This window comes from Cotesia typhae, unplaced genomic scaffold (assembly GCF_013202065.1).
Source record: "Cotesia typhae breed Kobodo isofemale line unplaced genomic scaffold, CoteBio_Ctyphae contig_20, whole genome shotgun sequence".
NCBI lineage: Eukaryota > Metazoa > Arthropoda > Insecta > Hymenoptera > Braconidae > Cotesia > Cotesia typhae.
Window position 1 is genome coordinate 5,375,965 of NW_027423725.1, and position 17,002 is coordinate 5,392,966.

The following is a 17,002-nucleotide window of genomic DNA, read 5'->3' on the forward strand; positions in this document are numbered from 1 at the left end:
TACTACATCAATAAAATGTCTGAATATGTATGTCATCGCTCATTGCCGTTATATTTGTGTTAATACCTAAAAAAACAAGTAATAATAATGTTTTATAACATTTTAATAATCTATAGCTCATAATAATAATTAATAATCAATAATATATTTATTGATTAAAATTTTACAAAGTTACTAGTTCATATTAACAGAAAAATAACCAATTTTTTGATTTTTTGTTGGTGATGAGGAGCAGTGAGACGCTTGGTACTTCGAAGATTCAACACTGGATGTCAGTTCTGTCGAGTTGATTCTAGACACACCAACTGTTTTTATAAAAATTTCCATATATATTAAATGTATGTGAATGTATATATGTATGTAGGAGCTATGCACTGTAAAGGCGTTGGCGATTTCATCAAGTGTGGTTAAATTAACATTTGTGATCTATTTTATTGCAAAAATTCCCGTGAATATCAAATATTATTCAATCTGAACACGCGCTTGAGTGATAGAAAGTTTTTGTTGTATTAATTATTGAAATTATATGTATTATTACATTCGGCAGCAGTTTTTATACTCTGAAAATGTTTACTATATTTTACATGAAAAAATTCATCTCTTGAATATTTAAATAAATTTAATCCACACATTCGTAAGTTTATTCGATATTCTTAATAATATTTTCTATATAATTTAGTTTATTTGACGATTTCCAATTCAAACAACTATTTCATTACATTATTGAATAATCTTTACAGTTATTTGAATAGTAAGATAATTCATTTGGCGGCGAATTAAATTCCATTTAACAAATCCAATTAATTTGTTCGTGAAATTGTTTGAGTATTTTTATCCTTTCCTAGAACCTAATTATTGTTTTCAAAAAAACACTTGAAATTATTGCATGTTTGTAAAACTAAGAATGGTATTATCTTAGCAAAATAAATGTAACAGTTTTTTTTTTATGAAACTCAAATTAACAGAAATGATAATTTTTTTGACAAGTACATTCCAAAAAAAAAAACGTGTTAAAAAAACCCAGAAACGGTCATGTGTCTGTTGATTTTAATTAACATTTACACTGTAAATAATTTTTTACAAGGTGTAGTATATATACGTAAAAATTTACGAAAATTTTTGTTTATTTATTAATTTGTGATATAGTTAAAAGAAACGTTTTTATTTTTGTTTTATTTTTCAAACATAATTTTTTAGAAATTCTAAATGTAAAAATTTTACGAATACATTTTTTTTTGTAATTTTACTTCATAACTAATTTGTTTTTCAAACAAAACTAAAAATGTTCGGATGGCTGCTGATTTAAATAACAAAAGTATGATAATGTATGAAATTAAAATAAATTAAGAGCAAATTAAAAAAATTATATTTTTTTCAGTAACATCTTAATTGTCTAATCAAAGTTAAAAATCATCAATTAATGCTAACTTAAGTATTTTGTATTGTAGAATTATTTCACATTCATTTTTTTCATGCAAGGATATTTTTAGAATTGCTAAATACCCAAACTACTTCAATAGTGTTTTAGAATTCGAGCTTAAAAGAGCTTATAAAAAATACAAGGATATAAATAAGGAAATTGAAAATAACAAAACAGACATTATTCATTGTCAAGAAACCCTTGTAACAATTTATTACGATTAGAAACGCAGTAATTTGAAATTTTATTCATAATTTTAGTTCATTTCTTTGTTTCTAGTAATTCTCTCTTGTTTATCACAACAAACGCACATGCTTAATTTAGTACTGTAATAAACATTATATTTTATAAATTAAAAAATCAGATACACAAAGAAAATCTTGAACTAAAAAGAAAAATTTCTTTCAAATCTTGTTCTTGAACCAAATAAAAAATTCTTAATCCAAAAATGATGTACATGATGAAAAATGTAATATTCTTAGTCTAAAAAGTAAACTCTTTAAACTAATAAAAAAATTTCTCTTGAACAAATGTTTATTGTAACTGAAGAGTGTGTCATTTTCAATTCGCAATTCAAGAAATATTCTTCTTTGGTTGAACTGTTGTCTTATATAGTTAAGAAAATCTTCTTTGAGTTGACAAATTTTTATAAATCCCCACTATTAGTTTAAAGATTTACCCGGTTTATAAATCCCCACTATTAGTTTAAAGAGTAGGCTCTTAGTGGTAGAATTTCCAATCAAGAAAACTTACTAATCTACCGTGGATTATGTGGTGACATGCTTTGCTCAAAAATAATTTATTGTTATGTTCAAGATTATGCATAAATTTTTTTAAGTAGCATAATTTTTTTTTCTTTAAAGAAATTATTTTCATTTATTAAAAAAATTTTCAAAATTCTAAAACTAAAAATTTCTTGAATGTCAATTACAACTAGTTGTAATTATTTAACACTTGTAGAAGGAAAATTTTATTATGAGACGATCAACATAATTTGATAAATTTTTATTTATAATAATACTGGTGTCGAATTTTAAAATCCACTGAAAATTCAATTTTTATGAGTTAAAAATTTTTAGTAGTATTATACTTGATGCTGTTATCACTCCGATTTTTTAGTAAAATAGTTTTCCTTTGAATGTCAATTGTTGAGAAAATATTTTTTCTCAAACTGAATGTGCTTTTATTTATTTTTTTTTTTTTTTTGTAAAATAAATTCACAACATAATTAAATTTAGATTTTATTTTAATTAAGAGTTGTAATGACAATGATTTTGTGTACTTTAATAAATGAATATTCAATATTTTTCTTACAGATGGATTCAATTATTTACATTTGTCAATAAGCCAGTTGAATTATCTCCGATTGAGAAATGCATATGATAAAGGTTTGATAATTTTATTTTATTTTTTTAATTAAACATTAATTTATTAACGGTAATATGATTATTATTATTATTATTATTATTATTATTATTATTATTAACTTTTATTTTAAATTCCATTATGATACCTTAATTTTTCTTAAATAAATAACAAACTCTTGTTAAGGTATTTGTCTGGCCGATTAAAAGTATCCAAATTGCATTCCAATAGTCATTGCAAAACTTAACTGAAATAATAAATTAATGACTTTATTTGCTAATTTAGAATGTACTGATCGTAAAAATTGTTTTAATTAAGTTGATAATTTTAATAAATATTTCAAGAACTGATGTTCAAAGTTCCAGTTTCTGACCTTCGCTAATTCTCATGTTACATTTTCGGACTCTCAAATTGAAGAAAAAAAAAAAAAAAAAAAAAAACTTTTGACTTAGTTTTGAAGGAGAGACTTGATAAAAATTATTTTTAATTAAAATAAAAAATATTTCTTCAAGAAATACTAAATTGATAGAATTATTTTATTTTTTTTCTAATCTTAGCAACTCTTTCACAATTTTTCGTTCTTTTTAACTTATTCATAAAAAAAAATAAATTATGTTATACGTCAATTCAACTTAATTAGGTATTTCAATTGTCATAGTTATTATTACTCAAACTATTCCAATAATTATGTTATTACTCGAAATAATTTATCCTTAATGACAAATATAATTTTTGATTCATCCAAATAAATATTTGATAAGAATTTATGATATTTATAACAAGAAATAGTCTTTTATAGTCAATGATACAATAAATATTCACTTTTTGAGGTTTTATCAGTATATCAACATCCAGATAACCTTGTTTGTAATAGTTTAGAATCATAAGATTAACAACTTCTACGTAAATAGAAAATTAGACCCAGTTATTGACTTTCATAGTATAAAAACAAAATTGAAAAAAAAATTTTTTTTTTTTATCATATAAACATTCTTATGTTTATATGATTAAAAAAAAAACAGTCAATTCAATCTTGGGAAGCTCTACACAAAGTACTTATACTACACATAACAGATGACTTTCATAAGTGTATTTAATTTTTTAAGATTTTTCAATTTAATTACTATTTATCATTATTGTTAAATCTTGTAATGACTTTTGATTAAGTATAGAATATGTTACGTTACAACTTTGATATAAGGTAAAAGCCCCGGTACCTGCTCAGGAACCAGTACATGCTCACTCCATGCATTTGAATATCTAAATTCACAAATATAGATATACAAATACATGGAGTGAACAGGTACTGGTACATGAGCAGCTACTGGAGCTCTTACCTCAACATATAACATATAAATGATTCCATTATCGAACTAAAAAATTTGTAGTTGAGTGCTATGAAAATCAATATTTAAAAAAAATTGGGAAATTACAGTTTTTAATTAAAAATAAAATTTTAAAGGTCAGAAATTGAGCCACGGTCAGTAACTGAGTCTATTATCTAACATTGCATGAAAATATGTATACAAATAAATAATTAATTAATCTATCGTACGTTTTGGCTTTAAACACAGAAAATAAGAACCAATGTGTTAATCCCTAATTTTAAATAAAAAATTTTACTTCTCTCCAATTATCCACCTATATTGGCCATCACGGTTCAATGCTCATTGGATTTTATATAATGTGATACCTAAAGAAGATCGAATAAATGTGATCAAAACGTTGCTAAAATAAAAATGTTGTATTAATTTATAATTATAATTTGCATGATCCATGTTCATGTGAATTTTAAAATTAATAGTATTACATAAATTAATGGTATTATACTTGAAGAAGTATACATTATTAGTCCAAATTATATCATAAAATAAATTACTATTTTTTGTTCCAACTAGCCGGACGGTGACAGACTAAATAAAAAAATTCCATCAGGCATGTCAAATAATCAGATGGTTGACTCTTGTCTGTAAGTATAAATCATGTTCTTCAATGAATTTTTCATTTATTTATTCTTACTACTATTAAACAAAAGGAAAGGAATCTTCCCTTATGTATTCCTCATAAATCACTACAATTTATTTCGCCATTATTCTTTTTTTTCTATATCTATGTACATGGTAAAAGGTAATATTAAATTCAGTTGTATGATATATTTTATGTTATTCGGTATTTTTTGGTTAAATGTGTCGCATGTTCCAGCTAGGATACATATTTAACATGTATGTACATAAGAACAGGTATCATGGCAACTTTCTGAAAGAGGTGCAAGTTATTCGGTACTATATTAAAATAGATATTCATTACTATTTCCTCTGAAAGTAGAAGGTGTATTTTATGAATATGTGTGTTAAAAAGTCTCTAGGTCATCTTTTATAAAAACGATAATTTAATTACTAATTTACGGACTCGACCATTGCAATAAACTTTACCATTATCATCATTTATTTAAAATTTGATTAATTTTTCTTTTATATTCAATAAATTCAAAAGACATGATTTATTAATTAATATTGATAGTATAAAAAAGCTGTATGTATTAGATACAGCCTTTCCCATGATGTGGAACATGGAAAAAATAAAGGATTACGTATTAAATAAATAAAAACTAGATTACTATTATAAATTTGTTTGCAATTGAAAAGATCCTATTGTGTTATAGAAATTATATGCGGTCATTTCTAACGTCCGACTGAGAAAACTAAATTTTCAAATCTTCGGAAAATTGTTGTTAGTCCGATATTCGAAAATCGAGTTTTTATCATATGTCAACGTTTCAATTTGATGTCTGTATGAATATATACTGAAAAACAAGAGATTTATTTTTAACTTATACAATTATCGTCTTGATAAATTGTTTCTTCGACTAGAGAGCTTTTTTTAGGTAAATTTATTGTAAATCTATCCTATTATGATATACGTAAAAATTTTTAGCCACAAATTATAAGTGAAAGAGTTAAAAATTAATAAATAAGTCCAAGAAATGATTATTCATTCATTAGCATTAGTAAGATTGTTTCATTTTAATCAAATTATGAGATCCTATTAGATCTTATATTACGAAAGTTTTATTTTGTTTAATCAATTCTATGTATGATTAAATGTAAACTCGTTATTTCTTTTTAATAACTCGATCGATCAGAATCCGAATTTTTAAAAAGATTTAAAAGCATCTCTTCTAGAGATTTATTTATTATTTCATATACTTTTGAGAGCTCTCCAGTACAAAGTACTTTTTATTAAATAAATTTTTTTTTGTAATTTGTTTTATTCAGTATTTATTATATTTCATTGTTCTATTTTTCACATTCCACACGATCGGGGACGCAATATCTTCGATCTTACTCCCAGATTCATAATTATGTATTCGTAGAACTTTCATAAGTATTTCTTACATACTTGTAACATTTGTAATTAGTTTGATAATATGAACAATTGTTCGATACTAGTAATAAAAGATATCGTAACTATCACTACACGCACTCATAAATCTCATTCAAGTAATCAATATCTTTATCGAAGAATGGTCTACTTAACAGTCTAATTAATATATCATTATGTACGAGAAATTCTATTCCAGAGTTTTAAAGATTTTTATTTTTGGTTTGCCTAATTTATGGGAGTTTTTTTTTATACTTTTCGAGTCAAGTTTTAAATTGTTAATTGAGATTTTTCAGAAATAAAAAAATCACTTTTTTTGATTTTCGACCCAACTCATTGAAGCAAAACTTTCTTTTTATCCATATTTTATGATCAAAAATTCAACCTGTAGCTCTAAAATATTTTAGAAGAATTTCTTGGAATAAGCTCATCAACAATCTATTAAACCTACTGCAGTTTTTTTTATCTCAAATTTTTTTTTAAGAACATACTAAGTACGATGCTTAAAATTTAATATCATAGGCTTGTAAATCGAAGAATAGAGCAGAGACAAGAGCACAACATAACACGTATCGAAATAAAACAGAGGTGACTAAGTTTACTAATATTATTTCTAATCTGCATGTAATGTAGATAAACACCATTCTATCAAACTTATCTTTTCTTTTACACTTATTAAGGTAGTATCTCTTTATGGCCACTCTTTTAATAAATTTTATCGCTCAGAGAACCCACAAAAACAATTTTTTTATAAAAAATTGCTTGAGTAACCTTTTTTATGACGTCAAATAAAGATTTTTTGATACAAAAACTTGAAATATTCATTTCAAGGAGAAATATTCATTTGATAGGACGTTTCACTCATTTTTTAAGAGAGAAAATCCAATTTTGAAAATACCAGATATCGGCTAATAAGTATAAATGAATTAAGTACGTTGATCTTTTAAATTTAACTGTAAAGTCCAGATTTTGTTTGTTTGTTAAATACTTCAAGTAAACTATAAATTCACTTATCCAAATAGACAGTTTTGTCCTAAGTACACTAATGGACTCGTCAGTGATGTTGAATTGGTTTATTTTACCTTAGACTACTGCTTCATCTTGTTAGTGAAAATCGAGTAAGAATGACGTAGCATGCTACAATTTCTCATCACAATCGCCAAGGAACACAACCAGAAATCTTATGCAAGTTCATATCCTTTATTGCGAAATATTTGTATTTTGATTTTATTCTTCTAAGTTTATAGATGATTTTATGAATTTAAGATAAACTTTTCATTCGGTCGGCCATTGTAAGGTAAATTAAAAATTATACTCGAATTTAAAAAAAAAATCATGCATACTAGAATAAGGTCTTTGGTTTTTGAAGTGTATATTGATCTCCGAAATGTCTAAACTTTGAAAATGAGTAAAGCTACCTTTGATCATTACTAAAACTATAATTATTTTATGATTAAATGTATCAGCTTACTATCATATAAAGTATACACTTTGCATTTTTCTTTGAGAGAAAACTACTTGATGCAAGAAAAAAAATTTTTTTTAAAGGTTTATTCTTGTAGTAAGATATTTGGTTTTCCTAATTAAAAAAAATTTATTTTAGAATCGAGAAATTTAAAAGTCTTGAATAAAGAAAAGAAAGCTCTCGGTTCTGGAATTTTTTTCTTAATTTTAGCACTACTAATTTCCAAACAAGATGTACATATACTTAGCGAAAAAATTTATTTTTTTTGGATTAACGAAATAATAATGATCGATTAACGATTCCGTTAGAACAAAAAATTTTATAATTTTTGTCTCTTTTCTTTGTCGTAAAAAAAATTCCCAAATAAGTTTTAAAATATGTTGAAAAAAAATTTTGTTTTTAAAAGAATTTTTTTGCTATTTTCAATGAAGAAACTAGTTCTTCAAGTTAAAAAGATAAAGGCAATTCTGAAAGTCCTATAACTAGAGCTGTATTAATCTAGTCGGTTGTCGGCTAAGGAAGTAAGCTAAATTATTTAGCTAACTAACTGATCAGCTTAGCTAATTAGCTGGCGGCTTAACCGGTTAATCTAGCTTAGCTCAGCTAATTAGCTAACGGCAAATTGGCTAATTTTTTTTTAACTATTTTATGATTTCTTATTACCGGGCAAGTTCAAAAAATAATATTAATGTTAAAAAAAAAAAAATAAAACGGTAGTAATTTCTATTATATAATATCTAGTATATGGGTCATTTCATATCCAACCATCGGATTTCAAATTTAAAAATCATATTTTTTTATTTAACTGAATTTTTGATATTTTTGTATGTATCAAAAGACGTTTACCTGTAAATTTTTTAGCTCTTAATCTCTTTAAGTTTTAAAGATATGAATTTTTGAAGACTTAGAAAAAATAGTGGTATGTCAAGCTTAGAAAACTCATAGCTCGTAATCAATCCATCATGATCTTAAATTTGTGGAGCCATTTTTTGTCTCAAAACATAGTTTTTAAAGAAAAATATGAAAAAAGTGAATTTTTATTTTCTTAATTTTTTTTTCCAATTTTAAACTCTCATTTTGCGTTTTTTTAAAGAAATATTTCTGATTTTTTTTTGAAAAAATATATTTAATAAGCTACAAAACAAATTTTTTAAGCTATTATTCAAGCTAATTTAGTTAACTGGTTAAATTAGCTAAGTTGATCAGTTGTTAAATTAATTAACTTAGCTAACTTTTCTAGCCGGTTTAACCGGCTAAATTGTTCAGCCCTAATTAGAACCGAATTATTTAACGAATAAATTTCTTTGAAAAATGATTTCTTTTGTGTCAAATATAGTCTTTCTATCAAAGTATATGTATTTAAAAAAAATAACGCTTGCATAAATTAGTTTATCAAAATATTCTCAATCTAAAAATAGTGCAAACCATTTTTCCTCTGCATGTATGCGAAAAGAGATACTACCTATAGATGTAACTTACACATAGTGTATGAAATTGTTTTGATTTAATAAAATGAAAAAATATGTTTTCAAATGTTAAAATTGACCTTTTTATACTTGATAAATTGAAGTGGCCCAAGTGAGTCAGATTATCATACTAGCAACGGACAACCGGAAACCCATTCCGTGCACTCATCTCAGTTATCAGTACAAGATGATCCCTTAGGCGTGAGAGGGCATAATCAGCAAACATCTCAACATGTATGTAATAAAATGATTAAACAAGATTTATTACATAAAGATTAGCAGCCAATGGTATTTTTTAGTACTTGCTGACTTATATAAATCCTTTTTTTTTTTTTTTTTTTTTTTTAATCTTATAGATGACGTCTGTTACTAAAGTTATTCGAGAAGTATCACATGTAGCTTCAGAAGCAGGAGGAGTTAATTATATTCCCGTACCATTAATGTCACAAGACTATTCTCATGGAAATCCTTGCTACGCAGCAGATCCATATATGGTGAATTTTGAACACTATGATCCTTACGTTGGATATAATTCTCAGTCAGATTATCCACCACATAGCACATATGCATCGGATTCACGTTCACCCCATAGTCCACACAGTCCATCGGAACATAGCCGTACAACACCACCGCATGGTAAAGTTATTAAATATAATATTAAATTACATATCATGTGAATATATGAAATCCAACAACTAAGTCACTTAAATTACAAAAGTACTAATTAAAATAAAATTTAATTTCTTCCTCTTAGAATACATGCGAAAAGGATCTACATATGTCGACGGCGGATACAATGATATGGGGCCTGTACTTAATCCCACGTTACAAGATCATTATCGAATAACACCAAGTCCAGGTGGTCCAGGTGACCAGTATGGTTAGTTATATATTTTTAAATCCATGATATTAAAAGCTTTCATTGTTTATTTCTTTTAATACTATTTAGGGCTATTATTTGATTTTCAATATATGAATATAGTATATTTTATACAGTTTATATTTGTTAAGTCTAAAGTTGGACTTGAAATAGATTTTATTAAATTGTCTCTTATCATTTTATTGATCAAAACAGCGATTTAAAGAGTGGAGACACCTTAAATAATTTTGAAATATTGAAAGTGTATAATAAATTTTATATTTATATCTTTATTCAATAATTCAAGTTACAGAAAAAATGTTTTACTTTAGTAAAATTATGCTTAGAGTGAAGAGAATAATAGCCCTGTCCCTAAAATTAATCATTTAATCCATAATAATAATGCGCATAACTCATTAAAGATAGTTAAAAAAAAAATTAAGAATAGTTAAAGAATTAGGAGTTAACAAACTGTTTCAATAAATTAAAATAAACTTTATTTATTTTTTTTATTAATGAAAATTTGATATTTTTCACAATCATTAATTATTTTTCATTCTTTAAATTGTAAAAATTGTATAAAAAGTATCCGACTATTCCTTATATCGGAGGTGATTAAATAAATCTTAAAAAAAAAAAAAATATAATACTAATAATCAGACCCCTCTTAATATTTGACTTTTTATCTCATATCAAAAATTTTTTCTAATACAGTCTTATATTAATGATTATCTAACATAGTTAAGCTGAATGTATTTGAAATTATATATGAAATTAGAAAAATATTGTTTTAGATGAAAATAAATTGGCGTATGGTTATGTATCACCATCGCCATATGGACCAGTATCTTATGGGCCCAATATTGGAGTCGTACCAGTACCATTAGTAAGTGATGGGCCATCTTACGATGACTCTCATCCTATTACACTGCCTGGAAACTTAGCTCCAGGAATATTTGAAGATGATGTACATCTTCAGCGACTACAAACTCGTCACTCAGTACCCGGGATGGTTAGCCCTTTGGGTGATGATCCAAAGTCAATGCGTTGGAGAGATCCAAACCTTTCAGAAGTTATCGGTTTTTTAAGTAATCCAAACAACGTAATAAAAGCTAATGCTGCTGCATATCTTCAACATCTTTGTTACATGGATGATCCGAACAAACAAAAAACACGAAACTTGGGTGGCATTCCTCCATTAGTGCAGTTATTAGATAATGAAAGCCCTGATGTATACCGAAATGCATGTGGGGCATTACGAAATCTTTCATATGGCCGTCAAAATGATGAAAATAAACGTGCCATTAAGAATGCAGGCGGTGTACCAGCGTTAATTAGTTTATTGCGCAAAACTTCCGATGCAGAAATAAAGGAATTAGTGACAGGCGTACTTTGGAATTTATCATCATGTGAAGATTTAAAGAAAGCGATTATTGATGATGGTGTTACTCTTGTAGTTAATAACATTATTATTCCTCACAGTGGATGGGATCCGAGTGCTTCCAATGGCGAAACTTGTTGGTCAACAGTATTTAGAAACGCTTCTGGAGTCCTAAGAAATATATCTAGTGCTGGTGAATATGCACGGAAAAAATTACGTGAATGTGACGGCCTCGTCGATGCTCTTTTATATGTCGTACGATGTGCAATTGAAAAATCAAATATCGGAAATAAAATCGTCGAAAATTGTGTCTGTATTTTAAGAAACTTAAGCTATCGATGTCAAGAAGTTGAAGATCCTAATTATGATAAGCATCCAATCCAATCGATTGTCCAGAATCGTATAACAGCTCCTGTAAAAGGTAAATAAAGTTAGTATAACACAACGAGATCACCAAGCATCAACTTTCATTTGTTAGCGAAAAAGACGAATTTGTAAAAAGCGTTCTAGATCTTGGACGAATATCGTAAAGTTGAAATTGTCTAGATCGATACTGCGCGGCCGAGTAACATACAACCTTTTTTGTCACTATTGCTAAAAAAATTTGATTTAAAAATCTTATTTCATTATTGATAATAATAATTAATTATAAATATCGTTTGAGTTATTTATTTTTCTACTGTAACGTTGCACATTCAAATTAAACATGTTTTTCCGAAACGACTATCTCATCACGGTTGACATGATTTTTTAAGTTTTAATAAATCGACTTACTTGAAATTTTAAATTAAAATAAAAGTTTTTATTTAAAAAAAATTCATAGCTGTGAATAAAAAAAGAAGCAAAAAAATGACTTTTTTTTTTAAACAGTCGCAATTTTACCGATAAATTATTTTTTCTTCTCTGACATAGGAGGTATAACGACATCTTTATTGATACCTCCTTAAAGCTTAGACATAAAAAATTTTCAAAGTTTTTAGTTCACACCATCACTTTTTATGAATCTCTCAGCAAACTATTAAGTAATGTAATTTATTCTGTACTTGAAGGTGAAAACTTGGGTTGTTTTGGTGGAAGTAAAAGAAGAAAAGATGGACAACCACCACAAAAGGAAGTAACAACATCTAAGTCAGTCAGCGCTCGAACTGAACCGATTAAAGGAATGGAACTTTTATGGCAACCTGAAGTAGTTCAATGTTATCTCAGTCTCTTACAAACTTGCTCAAATCCTGAAACCTTAGAGGCAGCTGCTGGAGCTCTACAAAATCTTGCTGCATGTTATTGGCAACCAAGTATTGAGATACGTGCAGCTGTAAGAAAAGAAAAAGGCCTACCGATTTTAGTTGAGTTACTGCGAATGGAGGTAATTATAATTAAACCAACAGTCGTATAAGTAAATAAAAGGATATTGTACAATCATAGTGACTAATGTTATCAATAATTATTTAGGTCGATCGTGTAGTATGTGCAGTAGCCACTGCTCTTAGAAACCTTGCTATTGATCAACGTAATAAAGAATTAATTGGAAAATATGCTATGAGGGATTTGATTCAAAAACTACCATCTGGCAATAATCAGCATGATCAAGGAACTAGTGATGATACAATCGCTGCTGTACTTGCAACATTGAATGAAGTTATTAAACGAAACGCTGAATTTTCAAGGTCACTATTGGATGCCGGTGGCGTTGAAAGATTGATGAATATTACAAAGCAGCGTCAAAAATACACTGCTCGTGTTTTGAAATTCGCTGGTACGTAAATTAAAAATTAGTTTCTTACTTTACACCGTTTAATTGATTATTAGTTTATCATTAATTGATATTTAATGTCCAGGTCAAGTATTATTTACAATGTGGCAACATACTGAGTTGCGAGAAGTCTATAAGAAACATGGCTGGAAGGAAGCTGACTTTGTAACTAAAACCGTTGCAGCGCGGAATTCAGGGCTTAATTCTCCAAGTAATGCTAACAGGTAAAAACATTTAAGTAATTTTGAGTAAATTTTCTCTAGGTTAAACTAAACAAATTATTAATGAAAGAATATTATGATTATACATATATTATAGTTATGATTTCAGCACACTAAACCGACCAATGGCGAGCCAGGGAAGTACAAGATATGAAGATCGAACTATGCAAAGATCAAATGTCAATTCAAATAATGTTGGGTGGCAAGCAGCTTATCAACCGGTAAATATAAATTTTTAATTGTCAGACTTTAGAGAAACGATTTTATTTTGCTAATGTACCTTCATTTTCAATTGTAAATATATTCATAATACTATATGATAATTACACGGAAAAAAGTATTCTTTTTGAAACTACCTGATACATAGCTAGTCGTATATTGCTACTACAACAATCAACAATGCGCATTAGACACCGAGATTTAATTTAAATATATTATTAATTAAGTAAAAAAGTGAGAAAAAAAAACTGGAAATTTTCGATAAAACCTACTTTAAGCTTGAATCACTTTTAAAGGAATCAACTAATCAAAAATTTTTTAAGAACATTCTTGTAGAATATTTAATTTTCTTTAAAAATACACTTCTCACAAAAATTAAGGGAGCAGAAAAAAAATCCAAATTTTTGGGGGATTTTCAACAGGCTGTAACTTATACAAAAATGGTCGTACAGCAAAACAAAAAAAAACAAATTGTAGCTCTAAGTGTTTTGTTTTTGGATCTGAGTTTGAAAATATTTTTCGAGTAATCATAAGAAAACCACCGAAAAAAAAATTTTCGAAATTTTTTTGGTTTTTTTTTTTAATCTACGGACGTGGAAAAAATTTTTTCGACTCAACCTCCATATGGACCGGATAGCTTGTTTATTCAGATTTAATTTCGTTTTTTTTAAATCTCGATACGAGCATTTCTCGCTGAGATATCGATGTTTGAATGGAAAAAGATCATTTTGTCTTTGATTACCAATATCTCAGCAACCAATGATTGCACAGAAATTTTGAGGTTGGTTTTAAAAACTTGAATAAATTCTCTACAAGGATTGGCAATTGAATTTTGAAAAAAATTTTTTCAATCATTACATGAATTTGAAAAAGCATCCAAAAAGGGCTTTTGTCGTTTTTGGAAAATCAAGCGCCCAATCAAAAATATTGCGGAAACCACTGACGTTAAGTGTGCCTCTTACTGTTCAATATACCCACAAAAACCCTACAAAGTTTCAATTCAATCCAGCCAACCGTTTTTTTCTCCCACTTGATCGAATTTTTGAAAAAATTAAAGGAGCAAGAATTTCGCTCTGAAAATGTCATAATTTTTATCAAAAATGAAAAAAATTTTCGTTACGAGCTAACGTTCGTAAATTGGGATAATTCTGGCGCAATCGGCGCTTCAGGATATCCCAGACGTGCTCGATAGGGTTAAGATCAGGGCTTACCGCTGGATGCCTTAACAACGTTATGTCGTGTCTTTGGAAAAACCGACGGGTGACGTTTGCTGTGTGAGGCCGGGCATTGTCTTGCATAAAAATAAAACCTCTAGTTTGCTGCCATATTGAAAAAAAATTTAAAAAAAATTTTTTTTTTTTTCTTAAAAATTTTCGATTTTTTTTTTTTTTTTCCCTTAAATTTTTCAAGTCACTAATACAGAATTGAGAGAAAAATGAAAAAAATTTTTTTCATTTTGATAAAAATTATGACATTTTCAGAGCGAAATTCTTGCTCCTTTAATTTTTCAAAAATTCGATCAAGTGGGAAAAAAACGGTTGGCTGGATTGAATTGAAACTTTGTAGGGTTTTTGTGGGTATATTGAACAGTAAGAGACACACTTAACGTCAGTGGTTTCCGCAATATTTTTGATTGGGCGCTTGATTTTCCAAAAACGACAAAAAGCCCTTTTTGGATGCTTTTTCAAATTCATGTAATGATTGAAAAAAAATTTTTTTTTCAAAATTCAATTGCCAATCCTTGTAGAGAATTTATTCAAGTTTTTAAAACCAACCTCAAAATTTCTGTGCAATCATTGGTTGCTGAGATATTGGTAATCAAAGACAAAATGATCTTTTTCCATTCAAACATCGATATCTCAGCGAGAAATGCTCGTATCGAGATTTTAAAAAACGAAATTAAATCTGAATAAACAAGCTATCCGGTCCATATGGAGGTTGAGTCGAAAAAATTTTTTCCATGTCCGTAGATTAAAAAAAAAAACCAAAAAAATTTCGAAAATTTTTTTTTCGGTGGTTTTCTTATGATTACTCGAAAAATATTTTCAAAAAAAAATTTTCAAACTCAGATCCAAAAACAAAACACTTAGAGCTACAATTTGTTTTTTTTTGTTTTGCTGTACGACCATTTTTGTATAAGTTACAGCCTGTTGAAAATCCCCCAAAAATTTGGATTTTTTTTCTGCTCCCTTAATTTTTGTGAGAAGTGTATATCGTTTGAATTTTCCCGTTTGATGGTTTAAAAAATTTTAAGAAAAAGATGCGTTCCGAAAAAAAAAAAAAAACATGAAAATTGCAGTGATAGAATTCTTTATATTAATATTACTATACGTGAAGCATTTGATTATATCGACTGAGAGACGTCTATGTTTTAATCATATATAATTCTTGAATAAAAAAATGGTTGTTTCTAAAATATATTTCTTAGTTCAAGACTTTTTTTTTTCTGTTAAATCAAGTTAATCGGTGTCTATCAGTAAATGAAAGCTATTTTTTTCCGTGTATCAATTGTTTTTTTTTTTTTCGGTATTTGATTAACAATATCGTTTTTTTTTTTTTTTTTTTTTCAATCAATTACTATCATTATTAATTAAAACTTTATTTATTACAGGGCTAATTGACTATTAACAACTTTTAATGATGATCGATGTATTGTGTAGTAATTTGCGACTTGAAAATTTAATCGCAGGAAGAGAAACTTTACATTCATAAAATATGGACTGAATAAATAAAATTAATAATTAATAGATCCGAAAAATATATAAAACTTGATAAATGAAATTTTTTTATTATTTATATTATAATTATAATTTTAATAAATATAACCAATTTGTAGTATTATTATAAGGATAGCTAAATAGTTCGGACTAGTAATATCATCACTTGACATTACAATTTTTTAATTATTTATTATAAAATACTTTAAAGCTTAAAAAATTGATTGATTGTAAATCGAACTTTAATGAGATTTTCATAGGAAAACCAAATAACCGGAACAATTATTTGACATATAAACTCATAAACATTGTATAATAATTCGCGTACCAAGTATTCAAAATACATTTCTAAACGTCCTAATGGTAATTATAATATGCGCATGAATATGTAAACACAATTATTATTATTATTATTATTATTATTATTATTATTATTTTCTTATTAATATTTATTTGTTTAATTATAAATCAAATAAATAAATATTATTGTTATTGCTAGAGTTGTATATAAATATTCCCAACATAAAAGTTTTTACTAGTATTATATTGTAAGCACACTATTTTTTTGTTTAATTTTTTTGTTACCTTAAAGTACTAACGATATGTCGGGTTAAAAATCAATGTTACAATAAATAATAATAACAAATACAAGAAAGTAATTGATATTTACGAAATATTTAGGAAACATTTCTAAAAATTAACTCTCAGTTAAAAAAGTAGGTCCAACAAAATGTTTTGAGATTCGAATGAAGAAATAT

The 17,002-nt window shown here is 26.8% G+C and overlaps 1 protein-coding gene across 3 annotated transcripts; it reads left to right on the top strand.

Annotated features, from left to right (window-relative positions):
• The first annotated feature begins 360 nt into the window (after positions 1–360).
• P120ctn (adherens junction protein p120) lies at positions 361–16,736 on the top strand. Of its 3 annotated transcripts, none has more exons than XM_074259271.1 (13): positions 361–634; positions 2,737–2,808; positions 4,684–4,754; positions 6,689–6,754; positions 9,202–9,331; positions 9,454–9,733; positions 9,852–9,977; positions 10,751–11,758; positions 12,387–12,700; positions 12,787–13,090; positions 13,173–13,311; positions 13,418–13,529; positions 16,139–16,736. In XM_074259271.1, exons 2-13 carry the CDS (start codon positions 2,794–2,796, stop codon positions 16,142–16,144), a joined length of 2,571 nt encoding a protein of 856 aa, XP_074115372.1. In that variant the 5' UTR covers positions 361–634; positions 2,737–2,793; the 3' UTR covers positions 16,145–16,736. The 3 variants fall into 3 exon arrangements, with proteins under 3 accessions (XP_074115372.1, XP_074115371.1, XP_074115373.1); XM_074259270.1 differs by having other exon boundaries at positions 363–634; positions 13,406–13,529; XM_074259272.1 differs by lacking the exon at positions 6,689–6,754 and having other exon boundaries at positions 363–634; positions 13,406–13,529.
• Positions 16,737–17,002: the final 266 nt, after the last annotated feature.

Bases quoted from the DNA above. Each gene is read 5' to 3' on its own strand.
- P120ctn (XM_074259270.1), top strand. The intron at 6,755-9,201 runs GTGACTAAGTTT...GATAAATTGAAG, and splicing joins CGTATCGAAATAAAACAGAG to TGGCCCAAGTGAGTCAGATT. The intron at 9,978-10,750 runs GTTAGTTATATA...ATATTGTTTTAG, and splicing joins TGGTCCAGGTGACCAGTATG to ATGAAAATAAATTGGCGTAT.